Consider the following 22,851-nt stretch of genomic DNA (forward strand, 5'->3'; position numbering starts at 1 on the left):
AGAGCATGGGAAACTGAAAAATCCTTAAGTTAGGATAAGTGCTACTTAGCAACAACTAAAACATCAGTGTGTTATCAACATTATTCTCAGACTAAGTCCAAAACACAGCACTGTACTGGCTACTAGGAAGAAAAATAACTCTATCCCAGCCAAAACCAGGACACTCTTATAGTTGAACATTAGTTTTTAGGACCAGGATGATGAGTATTCACTTTTGACTCAGAAAAAATACTGACTATGCTTTTAGTTAGGTTCACAAGCAAGAGGTTTTGATGGCATCGTTCTTTGTCCTGCGTACCTGCCCAGAATCGCTCCCCAGTTGAAATCTGCACACCCAAACACATACTTCAGGAGTCCTCTAAGTATTTAGATCTGTATCTTGGACCATCTTCTGTGCCTGTGGGATTGTGCATCCAAATTTTCCTGAAATGGTGAAAGGCAGAGACCTGGACTTCTCAAGAGTTTATTAATCTAGTTAATCTTACATCTCTCTAGTGATGACACCAAGCAAGATGTTATGCTTTGTTTTCTTTACCATTTTTCATAAAGACCCTTAATTTGTGGCTGTGGCAGTGGTGCAGTTTTTCCTTCCGTAATATTTGCTCTGCTCACAAAGCAGAAAACTTGGCTTCAGGAATAATAGTCCAAGACCATATAATGGAGATAAACCTAAAAAAACTATAAAATGCACATTTCCTTTGAACTTGTCATGTTAGTAGTACCAGCAGAATATTGAATTCTTTCCATAGAATTCTGTTTAAGAAAAGTGCATAAAACCCTAAAATTTCTAGTTTTAACTTGGATTTCCTATTCGTGGTTGAAAACAATAATTGAGTAAGTCCTACACTGGAACAGCAGAACAAAATTTATTTTCCTTATCTCTGTTGTCCTTAATTTAAGTTGGAACACAGCAGAATGTTATGGAATCCACATGACACATCCGTGAAAAAATGGCTGCAACTAGATTTTTAAGCCAATTATCCCAAGAGTTTGGGTTACCATATCTTTGTTGCTCTTTGACTCATTTTGCCTATTCATTATCATCTATTAAGCACATTGTTAAAACTCCAGGCCCAGGCCCTTTCTAATCTAGCACTGTACAAAAAGAATAAAAGATAGTCCATATTTTAAAAAATCAGCAATCCTATTTTCTAGAATAAATCTAACTTCATTCTTTATTCCATTGGGGATCTAATAGTACAAAGTAACGATTACAAGACATCTTAACTGACTAGATAGTCTGTATTTTAAAGGCCTAATTTTTCAGATCCAGAGCATTGGTAACTGTTATGAAGCCTATGTCTCTAGTAGGAAAATTGGACTCTAAAAATACAGATGATTAATGTAGCATTTGGAATTTGGCATTGAAGAAGCTTCAGAAATTCAAAAATAGTTAAATAAAGAAACAATAACATCATTAAAGGAATACTTTATTGATGAATTATACTTGCTGAAAAGGATTCAATTATCATAAAGCTTCTGGCTTTTATGTTTTGGAAGCTAATGCTTATTCTGGAATTTAAATAGAATTATGTTTCCACATTATGTTTCCTGAATTGGAACTCCTTTTACTATTTAAATAGTAAACATAAATGAATCAGAAAGTAGAACATAATGCAGCTATTGAGAAAGAAGAATAACCTCATGTTTTCATGCCAAAATGAAATCTTCTTTGTTCCTACGACCTAAGCCAGCTTTTTCTGAAATGCATAGAATTCTTCTTGTTTATTCCTGAAGATTGACCACAGAATAAATAAAGGTATTGAAACTCAGTACAGTAACGACCTAAGGGCAGTATATGTATGTCCAAGACTTTGCAAAAAAATTTTGATAACCTGACGTATAAGACTGTAGCTTGAAAGGATTTGTGCAAGAACCACATATGTTTTTCAAACTGTGAAGAAACTAGGAAAATGTTATTTGAGAAAACGGGATTTGAAAGACAAAAAAGGAAACATCATGAACTAGATGATGGTGGATGCCTTACTGAAATTAGGATGGAGTTATACTTAAAATGTATCACACTCTGATGCTCTTACTGTGAGAATATTGCAATTTATTAGATTAAAGCAGATACCAGTGTATTTCTACTCTCATTCTACCATATGAAGACATTTGCATTTTGGGGTGATATGCTATAACTGCTCCCATTAATTTCTGAGCGTACAGGCGATTTGCAAACAACACTGGTCTGTGTCTGTGTTTTGTTTGTCCAAGCCTATCTACACAGAGGAGTCTAGAAATTAAAAGGACTTTAGTGGTCGTGGTGGACTTTGTAAAGGTTTCTTCTCAAATTCTGAATTGGGTGCAATAATTACATATGATCAGAAGTAGGGACAGTGCATTTTCCTTCATTTTTCACTGTAAATGTTTTCTAAAACTGTTCAGATTAATAAACCTATGAATGGAAAGCAGCTGTAACAGTAGTGTATTGGGTTACATTCTCCCCAGTGCTGTAGCCATAGCACAGGTATATTTTCAGTGGCTTTGCTATTTCCTCTCTTACGATCACAAACACTGTTTTCTCCTTAGTCAGTATTATACTTCTGTGCATCCCATTTTTATAGCTTATTTATGTACATCTTTGCCCTTTGCACACATTTTTACTGCAAAGGGGAGAAAAGCAGCCCCCAGGGAAGAAGGTTCAGCATGCTAAATGGTCGAGTCTCTGGCTTCCAGACAGAACACTGGTTCAAACTGGGTAAAAAGGCTACTTAGGTCATTTTCTGTCCTTAGATGAAAAAGGAAAGTCAGTTTAAATCAGTACCAGATGTCTGTGTACTAAATGAACCTTAAGTTTCTAATTGAAGTCCTAGTAAAGCTGTAATAGATGTGGCAAATTACAAACAAAATGTTCTTGTTTACATTAGTGTAACTTTAAAACTTCAGCCAAAGACCTTAATAAATGTGCTATTATTCTAAAAATGGAATTGAATGTCTATTCAACATTCAACAAAATTAATCTCTGGTGTAACTTCAGTGATTTAACTGGAATTCTGCAGGAATGGATTTGGCCTCCTATGAACAGCTTAGTGTGCATACATGTGTATGTGTGTGTATGTGTGTCTGTGTGTTTACTTAAATGTTGCACTGGCCTTACAGGTGGAAGAAGGACAGATTCACCTAGGGGACCCAAAACTTAGTGATCAGAAGAAGCAGGTGAAGCAACTGCTTGAGTGCTGTAACATATGCCTTCTTTCAGGCTGTATAATTCATACACAGTAATATTAGCTGCAACAGTTCAGCTCAATAGCAACACCTCATTATTTTGTCCCTCAGTATTTATTCCTGTGTTTGACGCCTCATGAAATTACTGTTAATGTGTTTATATAAGGGCAGATCTGACACAAGTGGGAAGAATTTAATTTCCCACTCATTCTTTCCTGCTGATGTGTCCTCTTCCCCTGGTAGAAGTGGCAAGTGTAAATAGTTAATTTGCTTCAATTATGAGCCTGTCCTGCTAAATTAGAAGCAGCAGGAGTATGAAGAGCCAGAATTATACTTATGAGGCAGCTGACAAATCCTCGGAGCTCACAAAATCAAATCATTTACTCCTCATTGGTGCTCAAAGACCCACTAGATAAAAGCTGCAGTTTATTCTTTAACATCTGATAGAACCTGGATTGTATGTTACCAATACTTAAGTAAACTGAAGTCCTGGTGCATTAGTGTCAACGTTTGTGATGCTGTTACCATTTCCGCTATAACCCACAAGCGTTCAAGGGTTTCTATTTTGGTCTCTAAAATAACCAAGACTTATTTAGGCACGGAAAACAACAAAGCATGTTTTACAAGTTTCTCTTTCAATCACAGGGAAGTTTTACATATAGCAGCACATTATCCAGTGCCGGGATGAATCAGGTAGATCAGGAGGGGATTTACAAGTAATACTGGCCAAGACTTCATGTCTCCAAAGCTTCTCTTGTGACATAAGACACCACAAGTCAGATCAGCTTGGATCTGAGATCAGTGTTTCAAGAGGCCTTGGCTCTGCCTGGTCTCTGGGGATGCCTAATCCAGCTCCTCCTCCCTTCCGGGGTGCAGTGCCATGTCACTGTCCTGTCGCTTGACATGACAAATGAGCTCATCCCATGGGTGGGAGAGCCATCCCATTCCCATTGCATGGTCATGCATGTGGGGTGCCCAGTGTCAGGACACCAGACAGTTCAGGGGACTGAAGTGTAGGGCTCTAACAGCTCTAGAGGATACACAGACCATCAGGTCAAGTTAGTCAGTAGCATTATGAAAACATAAATTTGCAGTTTGTTCACTCTTATATATGGTCATATACTCACGCAGATGTTTGTTTATCTACCTCTTGTTCCCCTTTTAAAAAGGATCTTTTTTTTTCATTATTATCTCTGTTCTAATGAAGCAATGTCCAAGGAATAATTTTAACACACTTGTAAGAAGATGAGAATGTACCTTCAGTTTAGTAGATAAACAACCATGCAAGGTTTAAATTTAGCTTTGTTTTATTTTTGTAAATGAGAACAGGAAGCAAAGGCACATCTGCGTGTGCACACTGCCAAAGTGAATTACAAGCAAAATGGATTCAGGAATAGGCACAACAGACAGCAGATTACACCTCCCCTTCCAGCTACCTGCAACAGCAAAGTTGCTTTTACCAGTGTTGCACCTTAGGCTTGTTTGAGAGATCCACTCTTTTTCTTGACAAATTTCTGTACTGAAATTGCATCTCTACCCTTTGAAGATCTAGATGAGTGCATCAAGAGTTTAAAACAACTGATCCTCACCCTGATGTCTGCTCCTTCTGCCTTCCTCTGCAAGCAGCTGGGCTTAATGAGCTGGAACACAAATGGGCCAAGAATAGGCATGCATACACGCAGATAAAAACTCATGTCTATGTATATATACGTACATATATATAAATTTATATCTTCATGTTGTTCTATTGCCCTGGCTTCCACAGAGCCAGATCTTGAACCCCTTAACTTCCACTGATTTCAGAAGGGGGCAGTGTCAGGCCCCCTGTTTGCAATGCATTTTTGCTGCAGGACTTCTGACAGCTGGCCCCTTCCTCTCCCACCCACAGCTGGGCTGAGCAGGACTTCGCTGTGCGCTCAGGGTGGGAAACCTTCCCCTCTGCTGCTGCAAAAAAAAATAAAAATTAATGTAGGTCACCATAGGAGCTGCTGCATCTTACTCTATATCAGGTAATACAGGCTGTTGTCTGCTGGCCTCCTGCCCAGCCCTCCTGGGAGCTTGGTCTTCCTGCAGTCTCCCAGGAGCACTGAAGTCATGGGGAACATCAGACACCCTCCCTGCCCAGGGTGAATTTCTAATATCCGTTTCCTCTATATAACAGACATAGCTTCTAGATAAATACCATGAGTGGCTGCTGAGTTATGAACGTTGACTATAACTGCTCTTCACCTTCTTGTTGTACTTGGAAGGAGCTGGGCCAAAAGGACCCTGGATTTCAAGTACTGCCACAGCATGCATAAGTAATAGCCTTAATTTTCTACTCATTCTTCTTCCCCACTCTTTATCCATACATTGGAGTTCGATAGGAACATGGCTTTAAATCATTTACATACAAAACTGGATTTAGGCCCAGTTATTATTCAGGCTCACATCCTTATTTTAAAGAAAAAGAATACCAGTGAGTGCGAATAATCACCACATAAATCATATGTTTAATGTTGTTTGGTTTGTACCCAACTTTGATCCAACATGCTTCTGATAAAATGTACAGTCCCGCTCCTGTAAGCTGTAAGCATCAAGCCTATAAGGTCAAATTTAGGCTTGGCACAAATGGCTGCAATTTCCAGTGATCTCCATCGAGTCTCACTATTTGTGCTAGAGCTGAATTTGGCCTGTGATCTTTCCCCTGTATGCCAGAAAGACTGAATTCTTTCCCCTAAGCCTCTAATATGTCATCAGTGTCTTTTTCATGCTCTACAGTCAAAGAGACTGCTGAGCCATATAGCTAGCCTTGGGCCTTTTACTGTATGTACCTAGATTAAAAATCAAATGGTAACATATTTCAGTATCCATTAAACAATTCTGAGGATTTTTTTTTTTCTGACTGCTGTGGGAGTATCTTTCTCCATATTTTAGACAAGTGTGTGCAGCTCTAGGTGCCTTTGCTGCAAAATCAGAGATTAAAACTAGAGATATGGCTCCCACTTGGTAAAAAATACAAGTTTTCTCTATGAGCCTAGGTATGTAGGGCCAGGAACGACAATCTGAATGTGGAATTTAATTCTGGATTGCAGCCTACTGTATTTTATCAGATGCCATTCCTGTAACTGTAGCCTGTGAAAATGACACTCCCATGGGTAATAGCACTGTGGAGACCAAAAAGACAAAATCAGTCATGTTGCTTTTTGATTTGCTATTTTTGCATATACTATTTTGGGGGGTTTATGGAACATTTCCATCAAAACAAATGTGGGCACCTTTACATCATTTTAAAAAGACAAATATAACTTGCTTGCAAGTGTCAGCTCTAAGGAGACATCCACAAGACAAACTGAAAACTTCCCCTTCTTTGTCATCCTTGTACCAGCTGTTTAGGCAAAGCCAAGGAAGTAGAATGGTTCTTCACAGTGTGCTTTGTCAGCTAGGAGACAGAAAGCTTTTTCAGACTACTATGAGGCACAAATGTTGAAAGTCTTTTTCTTCTAAGAGCATAATTTAGTTTAACTCACTGTCTCCAAGTCTCTAGTATCAAAGGGGACTGTAGTCAGTGGTGCCTTCTTCTGTTAGCACCTAATATTCAAAAATGAGAACATGTTTGCAGATGTTTGAGTGCCTGTTTTGGCTCTTGTGATGATGACTAGGGGAAGGAAGATCTGTTCCCCTAAGGGAACAAGGGTGCAAGCCGCATGGGACAGGGTAGGAGTCCTTCTGCGTAGTGTTGTGATATGTTGATAATCCTCCACAAGCAAGTTGAGAGGAAGTTCATTGGGAAAAGATGACTAACCAGAACAAAAACTTGGCTCAAGGCATTACAAGTATATTTTGGTTATATATATATATATATATATATATATCAGTGATGAGTTTCATATTATCCAACATGTAGAGCACAGGAGACACAAACCCTGCCTCAAGAAATTTATGATCTAAGAAGACAAGAACTAATCAGCAGTTAAAATATATAAAGCAAAACATGACCAGAAGTTGGCATCATAAAACAGAAGTGTGGTTCTACTGTGGTTTTAATTTGGTAAATCTAGTATTTGTGAGTGCTTGGTAAATCTAGTATTTGTGAGTGCTTGTGGCTAACCATATAGCCCACAACCCCTCTATCTCCAAATGAAACTTTGGGGCAGTCAGTTTAAGGATGTGTATCACTATTAATAAAAAGAGTTTAGCCCTCAGTGTAGGCTCGTAGCCCCCATGTATGGTCAGCCCAGGGAACCTGAGCTAAAGGGTGCCATTGCGAAGTCATGGGGGCTGGTCCCAGACTGTTATGTTAACAGTGGGGGAGCCCAAGGCGTTTGTTTTCCCTGGTGGCCTAATTCAATCGCTATCTTATATACTGATATGCACAAGGTAGACTTTCATATTTACTCTTTTTGGAAAGTATCTTCTTCTATATTGCTGCATACTTTGCTGAATAGTGTAAGGGAACTTGAAGCTACCTTACTGGGTACACTTTGGAAATATAATTAAATAGTAAACTAAGAACCTGTGTATTATGCTGTGTAAATTTGCATTCGTGAAGCAGAGTAGGAAAATAATGCCAGCAGCTTCCATTTGTAGACAAATGAATGTAATCTTGGTGGTTTGGGGTTTGTATAACAAGCTAAAGAGAATAAGAATAAATTAAGCTGACCCACCCTGCATATACAGAAATTATGTTTTTTCTGCCAACATTCAATTTCCACAACTGGGACAATATAGAAAAAAAAATACTGTGTAAGGAAACAAATCTGCTTCTGAATCAGAATGGGCCTTTACTGCCTGAATGACAATCAGTTGACATTCAATTATCATGTTAATTGAATTAAAGCAAGCTAGAAATGACTTAATTCCATAAGTATATGCTCCTGTCAAGTTACTTATTTAATAATTGTTGCTTGCTTCAGAGAGGAGGGAAAAATGACCTTATAAAAGATTTCTGAGATGTTAAAATTAAATATTGCCACTATACACTATAGATAAGCAACAGAACAGAAGCCTGCTTCTTGTTACAGGAAAAATGTTAAATGTATTATTGGAAATTATGTGTTTCATAATTTGGCACTGTCTTAAGCATGAAACTCAAAAGAGCTTCAGCCATTTTCTAGAGCACCCTTGAATGATGACACAAGTCTTTTTCCTCCCCAAAAGCGCTGCAAGGATGCAACTCTGTTATACTTACTACAACACAAAACTATTTAAGCCAGAGGGCTAAAAATTCTCACAGCTGAAAGGAGAAGCAGGTTGGGAGGGGCAGCTGACTTGCTCATACCTGTTTGAGGTGCTGCTGCAAATGCAGAGGATGCTCCCCACTTGCCCTGTCTTCATAAGGCACCAGTACAAGTCCAGTCTAGCACAAAGTCAGTGAACTGGTACCTGCTGCCAGGGCCACATTCATTTCTCTTCAGAGAAAATTGATAACCAGACCTTGTTTTTACTCATGAAAATTAACAACTCCCCTGACAGGCAGAACTTAGCCTAATTTTTAGCGTAAGCCAGGACCAATCAGAATTTCCAAAAGTAGCATGAGGATCATCAACCCATTTCTATGCTGACCTAAACAGTGGGCATCTCCAAAGGACAGCGCATATTGACAGTGAGAGCTCAAGCTGTTGTCCTTAGAGGACATCCCAATGCTCTTACAGGGATGAAGTGGGGTGAGCTGACCACCTCCAGACAAGCCAGCCTGTGGGGACCATTTTGGCCAGTGCAAAACATCAAAGCAAGCTGGGGTCATCAAACACCTTTCCCCATCCAGTAAGAACTATATTTTTACTATAATTACCTTCTATTACATGGTGAATGTTTATATTACCGTTGAAGACATGGTGCTCATGTGGCTATTAATGGCTCACCAGAAGACCAAGAAAAGAGGGCAAGACAATGTGTACACTGAACATGGTAGATGTATAGTTAGGAAATAATTAAATAACAGCTGTATGATGATGTTCCTATGAAGTAGTGATGGTTTAGATGGAGATTTACAGAATTGCTGTTAGCTTCCTATTACTGAGTTAACCTTGTGCAATATGATTATTTGAGGGAAAAGTCAGGTCCCAGAGGACTCTTTCAATATGCTGTGACTGTAAGAGCACAGCAGGAGTATATATTTTTTATATTTGTGTAATGCAAAATAAAACCCAATGTGGAAGCAGTAGATACACGATCTTTTGAAGGTCATTATTCTGTGTAAAATTCTTTGTTTAGCTCTGTTTTTTAAACTGGCTATCAGAATGATGCAGAGGCATTGCAATATACAAAGTGGTATAACATAGTCTTTGTTCTGTAGGTCAAGCTAAATTCATTTTAGCAGCTAGGAATGGATTGTTGACTAATTTTTTATTCATCTTCAAAACAAACAGTACATTTCCCTAATAATCACAAGTGATTACAACTTAAAAAGTAAATTGCTACCATTTATTTTGCAAAACAATAGGAGATCAGCCAACACTATATATTTATCTTAATCTGGGGAAATTACAAGGGTGCACAGATACAGTTGCACAGCTAAAACCAATCTTTTTTCCTCTCTGTCTTTATATTTACAGTTTTAGAAGCCTAAGACTTCTCTGTTTCCATTATGATCTTTTGGTTCCCTGGGAAGCAAAATCTTTAATCCTTTTAGGCAGCCTCTGAGTTTTGCCAGCCCATATCTGAGGTTTGTTCTGTCTCTGAAAGCAAAGCCTCAGTGAAACAAAAAAATGTTTCATGAGCACATTCTTTATAAAAATGGTGTTGTACTGGATCCTTCCAGCCTGACACTATCACTCTTACGTTTGCAACTGTATTGTCCTCTGTGTGTGCACTCTGTGCTGCCAGGTCCTCTCTATTACAGGACAGCTAGGGCATTGGAAGACCGAAAGAGATCAATTTAAAATTTCATAAAGTTTATCCTTCCAGGGAGGATGGGGGGGTGGGGGGGGGTGGGGTGTGTGTGGGGGGGTGGGGGTGTGTCTGTGGGGGTGTGTGTGTGTGTTTTTCAGCTGTGGTATTCAGAACACCCCAAAATTGTCATAAATAGCTTTGCATATCTTTTACCTTTGAATCAATAGCCCAGTTAACTAGACAGTGTGGAGGGGTCTTTACTCTCTTCATGGAGGCTTTCTGCAGGTCCCAGGGTTGTGCACTTGGCTGCAGAATTGGACAGCAGAGACTCAAAGCTGCAGTTCCATTTTGTGCAGTATTTTGAATCCCAAATGCCCATGAACACATGAATTACCTCTGGCATGTGACTTAAAAATTGTGAAATATAACCTTTTATCTGTCTACCTTACTTTTAAACCTTCCATTTAGATGGTTTTTAAGCTTTTCCCTGCAGCAAGAAGTCTAGAAGGCAATCCTGCTTACTTACCTGAAGCCAAGATGCTTGCATGACTCCTAAATCCACCCTTTCAGAAAAAAACCCAAACATGAAGTAGTGAGAAAATCATGATAATACTTGCAAAGAGAAATGCTGACTTGTTCCCGAATCTGTCACTGACATGACTAACAGCAAGTCATTAGCTAGGCTCCATGGGTCAGAAACTGGTTCTCCTGAGAACTTTCAATCCTAAATATCTATATATGCTTTTCTAAAATCATGTTACTGTAGTGATATGAGGTCCTGCCTAACCCTGCAGATAATCTTTGATCTTGAAATTTGGGCAAAATTGAAGTGATTCTCCAAGCTCTTTAATCTATTATGAGATTGTGCACATGCCACATTTAAAATAATTTGGTGAGTTGAGAGAAATGTACAGAAATAGATCCATGCTCCTGAGAAGTTAATTAGACCGATATGGGATCAAGACTGAAATAATGACTAACATTTATTATCCTTAGCAGCTCCATGAAGCTTCTTTGACTGCCCCCAACAGTTTATCCAGGGAGGAGAGAAACCTCTTGGCTGATCTGCGTGGTGCCGTCATCTCCTTGTTCATTTAGTTCAGATGTCTTTCTGCACATTCTCATCTTCCCCAGAGGGTTTTAACACATCTCACAAGTGGAAGCCAGTGGAGAGGCCCACGCCTGCCTTCCCCTGTCCCTAAAGGTCCCATTTGCAAGTACTCCCTGCGCTTCACTTTGAACAATTAAACCTGAGATGCTATGAGGGATATTGTTTTTTCAGTACTGCTGGGTAGTTAAAGGGTGTTTCACAGTTAGAACAATATTTTCTTTAAAATATTTGATGTTTATTATTTCACTCTTTAAGCAATATGAGGAGGAAAGGCTGTTTACTTAGAAAGACTTTATGAAGATGCATGAGACACACCGGTGATATATAAAAACAAAACCAGATTAATTTACCAATGTGACACTCTTTGTTTTTAGGTATACAAAAAGAAAACTGAAGCTGCCAAGAAGGAATATCTGAAGCAGTTAGCTGCCTACAGAGCAAGCCTTGTATCCAAGGTAACACATAATGTATATACATACACATATATATAGTGACATATTGCAAACGATTTTCAGCATTTATATGGCGCTGAGCACCATAGTATTTAGTGCAAATAACCTTGTTTCTTATCACCTTAAACTTAGGTTTAAGGTGCAAATGCTCAATAAACACAGTCATCTCTCCATGAAAAGATATCCTTTCCCTTCTGGCCATAGAGACAGCACTTTTCCAGGCTGGGAGTGTCGTTGCAGTTCAACAGGGGAAGGAGATAACGGTAAAAAGACCTCAATATAACAAATATGCCATGCCAGGCAGTCACTGTTCTACCTAAAGGGAAAAAAACATAATACACAAAATGCCTAGTTTTGGTTTTGAGTTTTTTTAAGTACTGTTTTTTACCTTGCAGTCACAGTACAGAAAAAGTCAAACTCAGCTCACATAGCAGATTTTCATAAGAAAATGTGAATTCCCGTTTTACATTCAGGAAGCAATTTTTGTGAGCACAGTATAGGTCACCATAAGGCTCTTATACTGGAACACACCAGTGTATCCCCAGTACACAGCTAGTAACAATTTTCTAAATTGATTTGTACAAACATTCTTAGTGTCCATAATTTTGTAACAGACTCTTTAAAATTTGTAATAGACTTTAATATATGCAGAAGAATGTGAAATTACTGCACTGTGTCAGTGTGAAAAAACAATTAAGTGACTTCAGAATCATACCAGTTAGAATCACTTGTTTTGGAGCTGTCAAAACAAATTTAGATATATTTTATTCTTACATAAATAAAATTAATTTTAGAGGTAAAGATGGCAGTATGAAGGACTAGCATATATGACATGAGTACCACTTTTTGTTAGTTTTAAATGTTTTTGAGGTGGTTGGTCCTGCACTATATTTCTCTGTATATTGTTTTAATTTGTACACAGTTTCAGGGGAAGGCTATATTTTTAACCATACAAGGACCTTTCATGCATCTTTCTACATTATATTAATATTTGGTCAGTGTTTGTTCTGAATTTAAAAGTTTGAAATATGAGTGTTACCTCATTCATTTTTGGGTCTTGTGTCTTATGCATTTTAATTTTATAGCTACCATCGTAAATACTAATGCATTTAGCTAAAGTGATTTACAGGGTACCTTTAATTTCTGTGTTAGGACTGTTTGGTTCTAGAAATACTTATTGACTTCAGAAAGGGTACCACATACACACAAACAAATTTTTTTTTAAATAGCCTGCTTATTGGCAGAAGATAGGTCTAAAAAGCCCAAAAATTCCAGTATGTTTTGAAGAAATACAAGAAGCCAACTTTTCACTTGAATGTCATTATTCAGCACATCATGGACTCTTTACATAACACTCTATGTAGCTTAATTTTGAAATGGCACATATTAAAAAAAATGAGATTTTTATTTTCATTTTATTTTTGTGGAAAGAGAAAAAAATATTACATTTTCAGCAGTTTGTTTTTAGAAAAAAAATTAAAAGATTGTTGATCAGTTCAGTGTATGAGGCCATTTGTACATATATTTAAATTTGTTGTTAGCCAGAAAAGCACTGAAGCATTTTCTTAACTTTTAAGCAATTATTTAAATTCTGCCCATAATGTAATGTTTTACTCTAGTGTGGAAAGTATCAAAATATGAACTTAATGAAGCTGAGTACTAATTGCTTACTCTCATGAACACATTCAATGAATCCAAGAGAGCTGGCATGTAACTAAAACAAGTCCATTTTGAAATAAGGATGTAAAATACCCAGATGTAATATTATGTCAGTATATTCTAAATTATCATTATTAAACATTTATATGGCACCAGAAGAGTTGTAGTTCTTTAGACAAGCATGTAAGCATAAAGAAATATATATAATACATTATTAAGACTATTTGGAGTCCATCTGATCTTTTATGTCCGTGTGTTATATTACCATCTATAAAAGCTACTTTTAGAGAATATTATTAAGATTCCAAGATTCCTCATTCTCAAAAGTTAAGACATGCCAAAAGTAACATACCTTTTCCAAAAATACATTAATAAAATATTAATGATTTGCTCACATGGTATGTTTTATACTTTATACCACACTCTGTGTGAGTCCCATTTCACACGCTTATAATCAGGTATTCACCCTGGGAGCTCCTGTGTTGTATTTGCTGCATGTTGTTTAACCTTGTTTCTTTACAGGATTTTCTGTTCTCCTCATCCCAGCAGTGTTTTAGTGTAAAGAAATTGTCATTAACAGTCTGGAGTGGGAAGTTTGTATTGTCCATATTTTAAAACACAGCTAAATCATTGAAAATCAGGTTTACAACAGTTTCGGGTGTCCTGCTTGGGACATCTAGAACTTCATTTTTCAGAGTATTTGACCAATATTACACCCTTCATGTTCATAGCAGAGCTCCAGTGACTTCAGGGTCAGCTTACTGGCAGCTATGAGATGTTCAGTTGTGCTTCACATCACATCAGGACATATTCTTGCTATCCAAATGATAGGAATTACCCAATTATCAAACTTCCTTCCTTCTCCCTTCCCAGAGGACTCTGCCTGTGGAAAGAGGCAGGCACAAGCAGGCAAGGGTGCTGCTCAGGTCCCCTGTCTCTAGTTCAGCAGATGTCTCACACATCCCAAAGCAGCTGCTCTACCAGTTTCTTAACTTTTGAGCACTGATTCTGCCACTTTTTTCATGAAGTATTGCCAATTTTTAAACAACTAGTGAGTGTAGGGCTTATATGCCAGTGATGTGAGTGTTTGTGTATGTTTTCCTGCATTTATTTGCAAGTCTCCATTTTTCTGAAAAGCAAAGGAATGGACATATGCCATGTTATACCTGAGTGGACCAGACTTGGAGCTGAATTCACTTCACTCATCTTGGCCATTTGAGATGCTGGAATAGTCAGAAGACTGCAGAGAAATGGGTTAAATCTCCTTTTGCCAGGAGATTTCTTAGCCTCTGCTTGACAGCAGAATAATGAAATTGAGGAACATTAGTTTTCATCCCAAGCTCTGGGGTGGGAGTACAGCCCTTTGCCCTCTCCTCTCCCCTCCCTTTGTCCTCTCCTCCCCTCCCTTTGTCCTCTCCTCCCCTCCCTTTGTCCTCCCTCTCCTCTCCTCTCCTCTCCTCTCCTCTCCTCTCCTCTCCTCTCCTCTCCTCTCCTCTCCTCTCCTCTCCTCTCCTCTCCTCTCCTCTCCTCTCCTCTCCTCTCCTCTCCTCTCCTCTCCTCTCCTCTCCTCTCCTCTCCTCTCCTCTCCTCTCCTCTCCTCTCCTCTCCTCTCCTCTCCTCTCCTCTCCTCTCCTCTCCTCTCCTCTCCTCTCCTCTCCTCTCCTCTCCTCCCCTCCCCTCCCCTCCCCTCCCCTCCCCTCCCCTCCCCTCCCCTCTCCCTCTCCAACAGCAAACCTTAACTTCAGCCAGTCTTTTTCCTAGTCCTTCTCTTGTCCTCTCATTCCTCACTTCTCCTTCATACACTCATAGCCATGGGTGCATAGGGAGGGAAACTGGAGATGAACATGAGGGACAGACTGCCTGCTCTTTATCATAGAGAGCAACCAGTACTAGGAAAGCCCACGTGAAGGAATTGTCTCAGCTGCTTTCTCAGATGATACATGCTTATAAATTTGAGTGCCATTTCACGGGAAGATGAGATATTACTCTTTATTACAATCTAACATTGTCCTTTCCAGAGTTCAAGTCCCTCTTCCATTGTATCTTAAGGGAGGGCACCCAAATATTTTGGGAGGCATACTGTGCTTTCCTCTGGGTGCATTTTTGACAAAGCTGAGCAGTTCTGGTTGGAGTTTCATACACACACACACATAGAGAAGTCACTCACACACCTAGCATGTATAATTTCAGACTGTGTTCTTTGATGAAATCATAACTGAAAAGAGTGGAAATGTCACCAGCAACTTTGGCAATAGGATTGCCAGCCCATCTCTAGTACACTTTTAAATGCTTTAGTGATGTCTTTATAAAATAGAGCTACCACCCAGTAAATAAGCTAAACATATGATTGTGTAAATATTTCAGTTATGCATTAATCCCTATTTAATTTATCAGTTTATTTCCTGTATTTTCTCCTTTTTTATAATGATTGAAATTAATGGGGCTGTTGTTGAGTTTGCTCATGTGTGTAGGAATTGATATGTAAAGTAAAAATCACATTACAAAGCATTATATCTTCTGCTATGCAGATTGCCATATTGCTTATAGTACTGACTAAGCCTTTGCATTGTAAACAAGTGTCTTTATATTTGCCCTTAGTTGCAACTTTTAGTACTATTCAGGTCCAGAAATGCAGTCTCTGGTATCTGGTAATTTGTATACCATTACATAAAATGCTGTGAATTGCAATTTTACTTTTTCATAAAACAAGCACTTTTTCTAGCTTAACCAGCCTTTTTTCTGGCTGACATTAGAGTTTTTGCTGCATCTTTCAAATATATATATTTAATACAGATATATTTGTGTAAATATTAAATACTTTCATATATTATATATGTACATCTATGTATATTTATATAACAGTATGCATATTATGTATTTAACATGCATAATATATGTGCATATAAGTGATACATATATGTATATTAACTATAGCAGTACATGTTTAAGTGAATAGTACAAAGAAGATTTCCCTGTTTTATTCTCTCTGGCTAAATGAATCTTTAATTCTGTCTGTGTAGTGACACAACTTAAAGTTTCATGCAGACATATTTTAGCAGCTATGGCTGAAGCTAAAGCCTCTCAGCAAGGAGAATATTATTCAAATTCAAAATACTCAAGCATATTTCAAAACTCTGACGTTGTAGCTAAGTCAAAGTGGTGTCCTCACTTGACACTGCAGCAAACGCACTGGACATTTTTCAGTTTTGTGGACAGCACAAATCCTTTGGACATGTAAAATTGCTTCTTGAAGTATATGGCAGGCATAGGTTTCCTAGCCCATCACCTTGCAATTATGTTTCATAAAAAAAACTAAAGGTCATATCTAGTAAGACTGGCATTGCCTTAATGCCATTAGCACAGCAGTTTGTAACCAGAGAGTTTCTAGGCACCCAAAATATCTGTTACACTGCCTAAGTTGTAATAAAATTGAACAGCCTAAGGAATTTGAGTCTCTTAAGACTGCAGTGAGTATACATGAAAAAGTTTGAGCTACTTGTAAAAAGCAAAATGGAAACCATGATAAAAAAAAAACAATACCCAAAACTCAAACAGTAAACTTGGTATTAGTTTCCCATTTCATATATGTATGGGGTGAGAGCACTTGGCTAACATATAAAAAGGAAAGAAAATACATCAACAGTCCAAGATTGTCCTTCTCCCCACTCCTAAGTAAATGTGGATGTGCAGGTGTGCTCTCTCCATGATTTGTTTTCTGTAGCCCAGTGAATCCCAAATTCTTTTCTGCACAGTGGCCAAGCTTCAGATGCAGGGGAGCACCGTATCCTGGCTCACTCCTCCCTGAAATAAGTAGCTGCTGGCATTCAGGACATTTCTCTTGGAAATAAAATTCTGACTATTTCTTGACAGAGTAGATGGCTGAACTGCCCTGGTCAGTGCTTTCATCAGTTGACTATTGCATACAAGGAGAGCAGCATCCCTTCTGTTGCTGGCAGAAAGGCACCTGGTTTCTGCTTTTTGAGACAACAGATTCCTATATTATATCTAGCCCCAGTCCATGCAGATGTTTTGGAAATTCATAAAACAGTTTAGACTATTCTCAGTGAATGCATCAGAGAAAGAATAAATAAAAAATATGGTTATGTTTGATGCATGATTTTTTTTCTTTTTTTTGTAGCTGTTAAAGTGCTACAAGGCATTTGGCAATATTTCCCTTAGAACAATAACAAAAAAAAAAAAAACAAAACAAAACCCAGAATGATGACATGCACGTACAGCTTTTACTTTTTTCCATTAAACATTAGAATCACTAGCTGGGAAAACTATAATGTAAGGCTTTTACAGCAGGTACTTCATGCTTCTATGATACTTCAGTCTTTCATTCTTTCTGGAGTTAGTATGATGTAGTCAGAAATTTTCAAGGAATCCAATAAACTTATGTATGTGCAAGTATGTGATGTATCAGAGTATCTGGTAAGTGAACATTTCTATTTATAAAACAATTGTCTAATCTGATAATAACACAAATCCAACCATCTTCTTGTCTAGCAAGGAAACCAACTATCTACTGCAGCTGAAAATGTAGAGCAAACTATATTTAAGTTAATGCCATGAATACAATTTGAGGCTCAATCATGTGAAGCTTTGCATTCAGCAGTTGAAAAACTGAGAGATGCTCTCAAATAATTTCTGCCAAAAATGGCAGAAGTGTCTTGAGCTTGAGAGAAGCCAGATTTTGAGTTGGAGATGAACTGTGTTTGGTTTTGAAGTGAGTTAATAAAACTAGATTTCACTATTAGCCTAGTGCTTCCATTTGGGGAATTAAAACACTTGTATCAAATTAAAGTTGCATATCCTTTATCACATGTACCCAGGTTACATTCATAAAACATCCATTTTTACTTACATACCCTGAATGAATCCATGACAATCCCCTGTAGATGATTACAAAATGTATATTTAGATTTGAAGATGTTCTTCTGAGCCACCTTGGCTAATTATAGATGACAACCCATGGCTTACTTCTTTGTTCTGAAACATCAAGAATGTGTCAAAAAGCTCTCTGAACTCTCTAGAGTCCCAGATGTTGTTATTGCAATAGGTGACTGGAATTAACAAAATACGAAACATCATTTGCTTCTTGTGACTGTGAAACATCATTGCCTCTTGTGACTTAGGTAGGAAGGCAGCCGTACTGCAAATATGCATATGAGTTCTCTACCAGACTGGATAGAGTTAAGTCAAAGGAATCTCTAGAGAAGTTAAAGAGCTAAGCAGGAAAGAGAAAATGCTTCCAGAGAAGCGTCGTTGTCTCATAAACAGCTTCACAGGGGCATTTATAAAATGGCTAAACAAATGTAGGCTAGAAGAAGGGCTTCTTCTCAAGGACAGGCTTAGGGTTGGAAGTGACCTAAAATGTCAAAAATGTTAAAAACAGACAGGATTATGTGAACACAGAAAAGCTGAGAGAAGGAATAAACAATTCAAGATGTTCCTTCCACCAAAGAGACGGCAAAGACAGCAGATGCAAACTTAAGCTTAGGTAAGCTTTGTAGGAGCTGCATAAATATTCAGCCAATTTCCTTCTATCTACCTCTTTAATGCCACAGCACTGAAGATAACTCATTTAAAGCTGAGTCAGGCCTGCCTAAGTTTGATCACAGCCTGCACAGCCTGGACCTTCCTGGTACCAGCTGACATAATCACTGCTGTTACCTGAACATAACCTTCATTCTGGTCATAGAGTCCAAAAATTGTTGCATTCCTCAGCATGGCTCACAGATGGACACCAGTCACTAGATGTGTGCATGGCACCATCATGAAAAGGGACAGTATGGCAACTAGATAGGTTTCTGACACGTATTCATGCAAAACCTGAGTTGAGTTAAACTCTTTCCTAGACTTTGAAATACTCACATAGTCCATGTTCCTTGTCTATGTAGAGAGGATGCCAAACCTCTGTTTCTCCTTTAAAGAGAAGCATCTGTTTCTCATTTAAAATAAAACTATGTTACACCATTTTGGCTATGTAAAAAAATCTTCTGAGGCTGGAATAGGTTATGTTTCACAACTAAAGCTGTTTGTATTGATAGAAAGTTTATGCTGGCCATATTGGCCATAAGGGTCGTGCCTTTGCCCTTGAGGAGATCTTTCAGCATGTATTTAAAGGACACATAGGCATCCAACAGTACCAAGAACATTTACTGAATGTTGCAAATGTCAATTATTTACTGAATATTTTACTATAAAGGAGAGCTTAATTGCTACTGATAATAAAGAAGTATTTTGATAATGTCTGGTCTGTAAATGACTGAAATTATATTGCTACAGCTGAAAGGCTTTGATCATTAACTAATTTTGTGAAATCAATAGAATAAGAAAAAAAACCTTTTTCCTCTGTAAGTAGAACAACTATGGTTTCTTCGAGACAACACTGACTTTTTGATTTTATGTTGCAAACAGAATGAAATTATTTCAAAAGTATTTAGTTCCCATATATTATGGTATCATATGCTATAGTAGATAAGAATGCTGAATATAAAACGTGTACAGTATGTAAGTTGAAGCTGTTCATACACATGTGTGTATATATTTATCTCTATGGGCCTACTTGCTGGCAACATTTCTAACAATAACTGCATTAACATGTTAAAAAAGCAAAATGAAGGAAGTATAGGCACGAGTAGTTTCTAAGTATGCTTCTGAAGAAATACAGGTCAAAAGTACTGCTCATCAATTGGGAATGATTCTCAGCCTCTGTTAGCTGGGTCCTACCTGATTCTCATGAAGAATTAAATGGACATCCAGGCATTAATACTGAAGTAAGTGTTGGGCTCTGATCCAAATTCCATTTAAGTTAATAGGAGACTTTCCATTAAATTCAGTAGCCTAAGGATCACGCCCTTAGAGTACTGCTTTGTTAAAACATGTCCTCTACTTTCAGTCACATGGATGTTGTTTATGTTCCAACAGAAGTGGGGTTAGAAGAGCCAACAGTATCCAGAAGGCAGTCACAAGTTAGAAAGAGAATCAAAACCCATGTGTAGGTTTCAACAGCTGTTTGGTTACCCAGATATACAGGTGCGGGTTTAAAGGGCAACTTTTCAAAGTGAACGTAAAATTATATCCTAAAGGAAGCTGTGGAAATGCCAGAATGGCATCATTAGGCTGTTGCTGTTTTCTCTGACTGTGAGAGATGAGACACTCACACCACTAAATTGAGCAGGACGGCTGTACCAGAAATCATTTGTCAACTGTAGGAGTGGGTTGGATGTTTTGGGGTGAAGGAAATCCCAGTGTCACCTCCCTCTAAGGAACTAACACCCCTCTCCATGCCTGTATTCAGTCTGTGATAAGAAGGACCATTAGTCCCAGGGCAGTTCTCCTCAGAAAAGACTAGCACAACTGGATGCTTAACCCCTTAACCTAATTTAATTCTTTAAATTGGCAATTCTGCATAAAGAGTTTTGGCACACAATAGGGGAGTAAAAGGTGGATGGGAAAGTGCTCTTTGTCTAGAGTTGGAAGGAAAGGCATGAGTTTGGTGAAAAATTTGTGCAAAATGATCAACTCTCAACACTTTCTCTGGAGAACATCACTCATCTGTATCATCACACATTTTCTTGTAGGTATGATACTAGTAGAATAATTTTGTGGACTGAAGGTCATGCACCAGTACTTTTAATTAATATAATCTTTATTATCATCAGAGTTAGAGTAGTGTTTATTTTGTTTCCTTCCTTTCCCTATTTCTCTTCTACTTTCATTCTCTTTCTGTTGGGATTTCAAAACGTTCTTCTCTCTTTTTCTTCGTGTTTCAGTAAAACAATAGATTCTTGTAAAAAAAAAAAAAAAAGGTGATTTTGTGTTGTGCCTAAAGGGCAGTCATACCTTTTCTGTAGCATTCCATTACCTTGGCCTACCTACCTTGTCTTCACCTTCTGATTATTATTTTTTTTTAATTTAGGCAACTGTATTAGATGGTGATGTTAGATGGGGAGGCAGGTCCATAAGAAACCCTACTCCTACCCTGTGAAGAACTTGAAAGATTTAGAGTAAGGCTTTGACCTGAACTCCAGAAGAAGTAGAAGCCACTCAAAGAGCATAAAGGACTGTCAAGAAAAGCTAGTTTGTGGTCCTAGCGTATATTTGCCAATGTATGCATACAATGCCACTTCTTACCATTAACTAAATATAATATTCTGTCACCCTCTAGTGGTGGGTCTACAACACCATATTTCTGATAGTGGTGATAAAAGCTTTTCTCACTGCAAGTCTAGTAGAAGACCTTGTCACTTAGGGGATACAGTGTTTCAATGTTTGGTGGCCTGTGTGTATGGATTTGTAATTTTCGTCTTCACTGCATGTATCTGTAACTGAATTGTATCCTATAACTTCATGTCAAAAATTAGAGATGTAAATTGTCTGTGTTGGTTTTGGGCAGATTAACTAAAGAGGGTTTCTTAAAAAATTATTTATCTGCTCTTCTCCTTGGGTAAGGCAAGAGAAAATTGACTGAATTCCAACCTGCAAAGTTAGGGGACATGACTGTGCACTTGAAGCCCATATTGGCTAATCAGATCCCTTCTTTCTTCATTCCTGGTTGTATCCATAATAAAAGTCCTCATCTAAGACTGTCTGATGCAGTACTGGTCAGGTGCAATGCCCATTCAAATCTGTGAAAGCAGTAATTGTGCCTGAAATGATAGTGTGACCTATGCATCATATATACCTCTTGCTATATTTCACAGTAAAGCAACATAACAAAACCAAAAGATTTGACATCACCTGTTCCATTATCTTCAGCAATACTTATAAAATCTGTGTTTCTGACGGAGCCTTAGAAAAAGTGCAGTATGCTGGAGAATAGCATTTAATGGGTTCATTTATCAAGATTCCCGGTAACTGATAATATTGATGTGTTTCGCACTGATATTGGACAATGTGGCTTCAGATCACATATGATTTAAAGCATCCTAAGTAACAGCAAAATACTTGGTCTGAAACTGAAGTGTTGTGCTTTTCACTGGATCAGGAGGTAGTGAAACTTATAGAAAGCTGATTGATAGCTTGAGACTGCTGGAATGATCCCTTTTGATCACTTTGCAGACACTCTTCTCAGAGGTAAAGCAAGTGTTATTAATCTCTGGCCCAAGACTGTACAATTCCTCTTAACATAATTTGGTATTTGCTAACTGTCTGATACATCTGTAATTTTATCGGGATGGGCCATGCATTCACCACTTATGTGTGAACTCAGAATTACCCAATAATTAAATTGGTTCATCTTTGTTAAACAGATGTATGGCAGCATCTTTGTAGTCACAAATGAAATAAAAGTATGTATCAGTTATGTCACAAATAGTGCTGCAAAGATTTTTGATACTCTGTCACCAGGAGGAACGTTAACCGATCTTCCCTTAGATGCTTCAGGAGCAATTATCCCTGCTTGGACCAGATAGAGCCTGCCTGCTGCATCGTGGAAAGGCAAGCTGTTTTCATGAGGGGATGATGCTCTCAGTAAAACTTCAATTTTCTCAAGAAAGAACACAGTATACACCTCCTGTAATGTGTAAAGAGCCCAGGACACACAAGAGGAGGGTCCTGACCATGATTCTAATTAACAAACTTTCTCTGAATCTCTGAAATTTCAGCAAACCTGCCAGTCTTTGCTATCACACTCACAAG

General features: G+C 38.1%; 1 protein-coding gene across 1 annotated transcript in view; it reads left to right on the forward strand.

Moving 5' to 3' along the window:
* TOX (thymocyte selection associated high mobility group box) overlaps positions 1–22,851 on the forward strand; it is a 225,791-nt gene that overhangs the window by 186,965 nt on the left and 15,975 nt on the right. The window contains exon 6 of the mRNA XM_074818637.1: positions 11,467–11,547. Within this exon, the coding sequence (XP_074674738.1) occupies positions 11,467–11,547 (81 nt within the window). The remainder of the gene's footprint in view (positions 1–11,466; positions 11,548–22,851) is intronic.

Source organism: Strix aluco, chromosome 1, assembly GCF_031877795.1.
Source record: "Strix aluco isolate bStrAlu1 chromosome 1, bStrAlu1.hap1, whole genome shotgun sequence".
Lineage (NCBI taxonomy): Eukaryota > Metazoa > Chordata > Aves > Strigiformes > Strigidae > Strix > Strix aluco.